At 47.2% G+C, this 7,500-nt stretch overlaps 1 protein-coding gene across 1 annotated transcript in view; it reads left to right on the top strand.

The window, feature by feature from the left end:
• Positions 1 to 7,500, top strand: part of LOC308092785 (ephrin type-B receptor 1-like) — a 251,743-nt gene that overhangs the window by 117,413 nt on the left and 126,830 nt on the right. The window contains exon 3 of the mRNA XM_080438885.1: positions 4,097 to 4,778. Coding sequence (XP_080295011.1) covers positions 4,097 to 4,778 — 682 coding nt within the window. The remainder of the gene's footprint in view (positions 1 to 4,096; positions 4,779 to 7,500) is intronic.

Here is a 7,500-nt window from a genome sequence, read left to right as displayed (position 1 = left end):
GCCTTCAGTCAGTCCATAGTTGCGTGCACACACAGTTATCTCCTGGAAGCATCTTCCCTCTCCTCTCCTCTCCTCCTCCTGACCTTTACCTTCAGGATGCTCAATCAGACCTAATGGAAGAAGAGATGACCTCTTGCCCTCTGAGCTCAGGCCCCCAGGAAACAGCCCAATGATGGAGAGAGTGTGGAGATGGTATTAAATGAAAAGGCAAGAGAGCAACCAGGAGATGCATGGGGGGTTACGGACCCAGCTATTACCCTTTGCATTTTTTTTCGTGGGTGGGGTGAACGAAAACAAAAAGAGGCAGAAGGACGCAAAAAACATCTGGCCTGAGGGAAACTATGTGGAGTAAAGAGAGGTTCAGTGTGGGGTTCCGTATGGATGTTAGAGAGATAGATAAATATAGATAGATAAGACCGTGAGAGAGAGAGTCTGTGTGTGTGTGTGTGCGTGTGTGTGTGCGCGTGCGTGCGCGATGTGATAGGAACGATGACACCGCTGACATGATAAACGAGTTTACAGAAATCCGAGGCGCAAATTAAAGCTTTTTTCACCACCATTCCCTCGGTGCCCGCGCCCGGCTCCACCCCCCCCCCCCCTCTCTCTCTCTTCCCTCTCTTCTTCCGCCTCTCTTCCCTGGTGTCTGATGTGTAATGACCATTCATCAGCATTACAGGGACCTGTCCCTTTCAGCACTGCCTGTTCATTAATACAGCCAGCCCCGGGTGCTCCTCCTGCACCCGCGTCTGCTCAATTCTAGGAGGGGGTCCGCGTAGCCCCCCTCGTCTAGCCAAATGACCGCCATCTTTCACGCCAGAAAGGGCCCCCGAAGGCGTCTCAGATAATGCCCCGTCTCAAATCTGCCCTGAAATGCAATGGTTCATACAATAATGAAGAAAAAAGTTGTTACTTTCTTTGTGGTGTTCGATAATGATAACAGTGATGATGTCACTGTTGTTGATTGTAAACAGAACCATCACAGGGTACATCAGTTACTCGGCAGAAAACCGTTGTTTTTCAGACAGACTCGCAATTTTATGTTCCATCTATATTTTTGCTAACTCAATTATTTGTACTGACCTGCTGTTTTGTTTTGTTTTGTTTTTGCCTGTGTTTGTGTTGTGCGTGTGTGAGTGTGTGCATGCATGCGTGAATGTAGCTGTGCGCACGCACGTACACACACGCACACACACACACACACACGCACACACTGTGTGTACAGTATAATGTGTGGACTGTGGAGAGTGTATGGTTTACTGAGCACACATTGATTTGCTGGCGGGTGTGTTGCTACTGACAAGCCTGAGACCGCAAGGCACAGTGCAGCTGCAAAACATTTCATTAGGCCATATTAACGCCGATATCTAGCTGTTCGCCTCCTCACTTTCTGTCTCGACGTTGCGTTAGAATGACAAACTCCTTTGAAGGATGCCGTTTTGATCTCCCGTCCCCCAGGCATGTGCGTTGCCTTGTTTACATTCTGTAAGCGTATGCAGTCGCGTTCATAAACTTGCTTCGTGGAACATTTTAAATAACTGTGTGTTCATCGCGATGATGAATTGCGCCGACCAACACCAACTCCGGGACTCGTTTTGACACTTTTTTTGGACAACCATGTAAACGTCTGGATATGAGCTGTATTTGTTTAGGCAAGACCAACCATACTTTTGGTCTGTGACTTTCTGTAGGCTAAGAATAATAATAATGAAGTAAGATCGAAATCAAATTATGCCGGCCTTATCCTTTAACCCATTAAGGTACTAGCAGACATGCAAATACGCTAGCACAAGCCAACGTTAGACTGACACCAAAATATACATGCTTCACACACACACATCAAGTGTCTTAATGTCTCCACACATTCAAATCAGTCCAAGCTGTCTTTAGCCCCTTTGACAGTGTTTAAAGTGCCAAAATGGCCAGCACATGCGCCAAAACTAGTATAGAAGAACTAGCATGCCGGATTGGAAAATAACATGTTTTTGGGTCATCTGACCGGGACGTCACTACAACTGAATTTACCATGGAATACTTCATGTGTAATATATCTATCCCTACACGTTTCATGCAGATGGTCACTCATGCACACAGGTCTGAGTTCTCTTTCCTGAGACTGCTGTATGCTAGCATGGTCTGCCACCTTTCAGAAATAGCTGTGTACATTGCATCCTACTTGCCATCACGATTCAGTTTCATGTGTACTTTAGCTTATATTTGACTGTAAGACTTGTGTAGTCTTTACGTCAATCACATAATAACAGATCTCACTCCATTTCCTCTCACTAAGGACTCGCAAATGGATGTGTTGATTACAGAGAGAATTGAATGACAGAAACGTGAGAGAAAGATAGAGAGAGGTAGACAATGTGTATGAGAGAGACAGGGAGGCATACAATAAAGCAGTGGTTCTCAACCTTTCAGTCCGCGACCCCCAAAAATTATTATATTTTGAACTGGGGACCCCCCCAAAAATAATCATGTTTGAGTTGAGGCATTACATTTAGTTTGACTCGGTTCCACAGATGAATGTTGTGAAAATAGCAGATCTACAAGCTCACAACGCCTCGCAACGCTATTTACACAATTCTCTCTGTCTTATATTATTTGACAATTTAGCCCATGTTTGACCCGGCCGTTTTTATAGTATAGTTTGCTGATTACTTTTGATGCAGTAATGCTTTTCTTTCTTTTTTTGATTATCCGCAATCTCTTCAGTTAAATTCTTGATTTATTTTTTAAGATGAACAGGGAGGCAGACAGTAGTGACATTGTACAATTGGCATTCAAATGCCACACTATTTTAAGAATCAGAATCAGAATGAACTTTGTTGTCACATCAGACGATGACAGGTGTAAAAGACAGGGTGAAATGTGTTGTTGTGTGCAAGCTTTCAACATGTGCAGTTACAAGGAAGAGTTAGAATAGAGAAAGACATAATAGAGAAGAAAGGAACAAAGAACATCTCAAATAACAGGAAGGCACAGTCAAATCAAATATACACTGTCCAATACACATACGGTCCGTGATTAAAAATAGCAATGGATAAATAGCAATACAGAAGGTAGAAATGCTTCTTGTGCAGGTGGGAACATATCCAGCAGATATAAATAGCAGCAGTTTAAAAAAATCACAGTTTCTGGGGAACGGTGGCGCAGTCGGTAGCGCTGTCACCTCACAGCTAGAAGGTCTGTGGGCGTGTCTTCTCCTCCGCGTCATCAGCGCCCATACCCTAGGTGGGGTTGGTGAAAGGGCCTACTCTGTGTGGAGTTTGCATGTTCTCCCTGTGTCTCCTAGGGTAGTTAATACCCTCACAAAAACATGTAGTAATCCTGGTCGCTATACCGCCTCCCCCATGGCAGCCGGGGTGCCTGATGGAGGGGAAGGGAACTGGTTGGAATAACGTGTTCCTTCCACGCGCTACGTCCTACCGGGGAAACTCCCCCCTGTCAGGTGACAAGAAGGTCAGTTGGCTCTCATGCATTGAAGGAGGCATGAGCTCGGCCCTGGGCTCCCTAGGCTGGTGGGGGGAGTGTAGCGCCCAGGATCACTTACAAAATTGGCACCGGGTCAAAAAAAAGGGTTACAAAATCGTGGGATAAAAAATATTTCGAAAAAAAAAATCTAATCACAGTTTCATGTGCATGGTTGAAGTGGCATGGTTAAAGAGAAAGTAGAAATATCACTGCATTGCTGCTAATACATTGGTAATAGGGCATGCCTCATGGCAGAGATTTGTGCTCTACTGAGCGCACCTTTCTAGTTGTTGTTATAGAGGTTATGCGTGTGACATCATCATCAAACCCGGAAGTTATGCAGGAATGCCTACTGAGTGTGAAAAAAATACTTTCTGGCCTTGACAGCCCATGCATCCAAACAGAAAAGTCATATCTGATTGCATTAAACAACATTAAACAAGGTTAAACTCACTTTGCATGTTGCTTTGCCACTCGATGTGCCATTCACTTTAAGCATGCGCATATCCTCTATTATTATTAACCCCATCATCTCTCTCTCTCTCTCTCTCTCTCTCTCTCTCTCTCTCTCTCTCTCTCTCTCTCTCTCTCTCTCTCTCTCTCTCTCTCTCTCTTAATCCAGTGGGAGGAGGTTAGCGGCTACGACGAGAACCTCAACACCATCAGGACCTACCAGGTGTGCAACGTCTTCGAGTCCAGCCAGAACAACTGGCTCCTCACCACCTTCATCGACCGCCGCGGCGCCCAGCGCATCTACGTGGAGATGCGCTTCACCGTGCGCGACTGCAGCTCCATCCCCAACGTGCCGGGCTCCTGCAAGGAGACCTTCAACCTCTACTACTACGAGAGCGACGCCGTCATCGCCACCAAAGGAACGGCGTTCTGGATGGAGGCGCCCTACCTCAAGGTGGACACCATCGCCGCCGACGAGAGCTTCTCCCAGGTGGACTTCGGCGGGCGCCTGATGAAGGTCAACACGGAGGTGCGGAGCTTCGGGCCGCTCTCGAAGAACGGCTTCTACCTGGCCTTCCAGGACTACGGCGCCTGCATGTCCCTGCTGTCGGTCAGGGTCTTCTACAAGAAGTGTCCCAGCGTGGTCCAGAACTTCGCCATCTTCCCCGAGACCATGACGGGGGCGGAGAGCACCTCGCTGGTCATCGCCCGGGGGATCTGCATCCCCAACTCGGAGGAGGTGGACGTCCCCATCAAGCTGTACTGCAACGGAGACGGAGAGTGGATGGTCCCCATCGGCAGCTGCACGTGCAAGGCCGGGTTCGAGCCCGACAACGGGAACGTGTGCCGAGGTAACGAACCCAGCTTTCATAGCGGGGGTGGGAAGATGATGTGTCTGCCGAACCGCAAGGGGGGGGGGGGGGCCCTCTGGGGAAAACGCTTGTTTTCTCCTCGTTCGATCCTTTTTGAGAGTGATGGATGACTCATGATAGATCAAATCACTTTGTCTTAGACAGGCGACGCGGCTCAGGTCTATTTTTTGCCTGGCGTTGTAAAGCAGACATGACACACATCATAGATTCGCAGCATCATTGGGAAGGATCAAGGGAGGATGAGTGACGTGCTGTATTCTCTCCCTTGATCACATCCCACCTTCCTGCCTGAGCGAGCAGAGCAGTGAGGATTGCATTGATTCCTAATGTGCCGAGAAAGCCAGCCCTAGTATATAGAAGGCTTGGCTGCCTCGCGGACGGCCAGAGGTTTAAGTCTGGAGGATACGGTGCCGAGAGAGAGAGAGGTTGAATGGTTCTGCAATGCTGTTCGCACATGTGCATGCATATGCACATAGTGTAGGTTAATCTGGGCTTATATTGTGTGAGCGGCACGTCTCTTTCTTCCCTCTACTGTCCTCCAATGCACCTTTACACTATGCTCACAGCCACACACACACACACACGCACACGCACACGCACACACACACACACACACACACACACACACACACACACACACACGCACACACACAGAGGGGGGAAATGTGCTCAAGGTGTCTGTTGATAGTATGACTGCTTTGAGGCTCCCGGGCTCGGCGCTCTATTGGCTGGGTCTGCCTCTGGAGGTTAGCAGGAGGGTGTGTGGAGCCCAGATAAGATTGACTGACGCACATCTGCCCTGATCAATAAACAGATAGGAGAGTGGCCTCATATCTGCAAAGCAGACCGCATGTGTCTGTGTCTACTGTACGGTGCTAGTACCGCTCTGCACCCCGAGCACGCGCGCACACACGCGCGTGCACACACACACACATACACGCACACGCAGTCCTTGGCTGAGGAAAGATGACTTTCAGAAGCAAAGCGGCTAGGCAAGAAGTTGCCTTTAGTCAGCTCAAATGTCAAGTCGTAACCCAATTTAAATGGGGATGCAATTCCCACCAAATCATCATCCCACGTCTCTTACATTATTCATAAGTCATTGCCTTTTACATGACTTTAATCGTTGTGATGCTTGTAGTCTTATCGTGATTGTATTCAAGGTGCCTCAGATTTCACATAATTCTGGAAATGGTAATGCGGCGCCGCAATGGTATATTTATGTAAAACTGAAAAAGAATGGACCTTCATTTTGTTGCTGTGTTAAACAATATGGCATGGCACACAAGGCCAAACAGTGCACAGCTATCAATTCCAGCACATACTGTGATATGTACAGTCCAAAAGATTTATGTTCTTCCCAGGATACAAAAAAGCCAGGTCTCCTGCGCGGGAGATTAAGGGCCCTATTTTACACCTGCCGCTAAATGGCACTAGGCGCAGCGCAGTTATCATTTCTAGTTTACACAGTTGTTATTTTCACTCCTGGCGCCCGCGTTGTATAGTTACCAAATGCACTTGGTAAACATACAACTGTGCGCTGAGGGACGTTGTCGGTCTTAAAATGAGGTGTGTGTGGTGTGGTGTGGGGCATTGCTATCTTATGCACAGTGAACAAAGTCACAAAGCGACTTCCGCTTAGACCAGCCCCGAGCTGGTCTTAAAACACTTAAAACACTACATAACCAGGAAGCCTGCTGCCAGTTATCAAATGATTTCCTGAAAAGGAACAGCAATATCATAGCACAATAACCGTTTCCTTCATTTAAAGTGACGGATGGCTCACATAGCAAGCAGCATGTTTCAGATTGAAAGAGAGATATGATACGTGAGATCTGAGCTGAGAAAAGTGATATATAGTACTTCACAACACACTGCATTTGACAGCCTACCTAGAAAAAGGTTTCTATTGCAGATACATTGTACAAAAAAAGCTTTTCCATACATAGTGGAAATGTATCCACGCCTGTGCTATACTTGGACTAAACTGAGAAAAAATAACACTCCCCCCCCCCCCCCCCTCTTTTTTGTTTTATGCGGCGCCCTGTGCAAATGTGGAAATGCAAAGTTCCATTGTTAGCAGCAATCACAAAAGCCCTTTTTGCTATACCTAGTTGCTACTAACAAAGGCTGTCACAACAAACACTCCAAGCCACACTGGGGAAGAATGAGACTTTTGTTCATAGTCTTAGACAGTGGATTGTGGTGTTCGTGCTTCTGTTGTGACAGAACGGGCCTCGTTTGTATGCTGTACGAACCATATATCCGATGTAATGCGTCTTTGATGTCTGCCTTTTAACACTCTTGAGTGTAAAAAGCGGACCTGTAATTGCTCATTTATACTTCCATCGTACGACAGTGTCCCGTAGCAAAATAGCCGCTCTACAAGCCCACGACACGTCACACTGCCGCACGTTGTAAGCTTGTAAATCAGATTTTTGGCACCGTCGTACAGCAAAGTATAAATCAGGCTTAAGGGTCTAACCCTGAGGATTTTACTATGCAGGCAAAGGCCCTCGAGTGTTTCTTTCATTCTCTTCCTCCCCTGCGTTGGGAGTTTTTCCTTTCTCCACCCATATTTACCTTCAGTTCGTACACAAACAGCCATCCCCAGTAATTGGAGCCTTTAAGGCATTCTGATTTGTTGGTTGGAGGCTTGATGTGGTGCCTGTTGGTGGGGGGTCCTCCTGGTTCAGACGTA

This window comes from Gymnoscopelus braueri, assembly GCF_963280865.1.
Source record: "Gymnoscopelus braueri genome assembly, chromosome: 10".
NCBI classification, from domain to species: domain Eukaryota; kingdom Metazoa; phylum Chordata; class Actinopteri; order Myctophiformes; family Myctophidae; genus Gymnoscopelus; species Gymnoscopelus braueri.
This window is presented reverse-complemented; position numbering and strand designations above follow the sequence as displayed.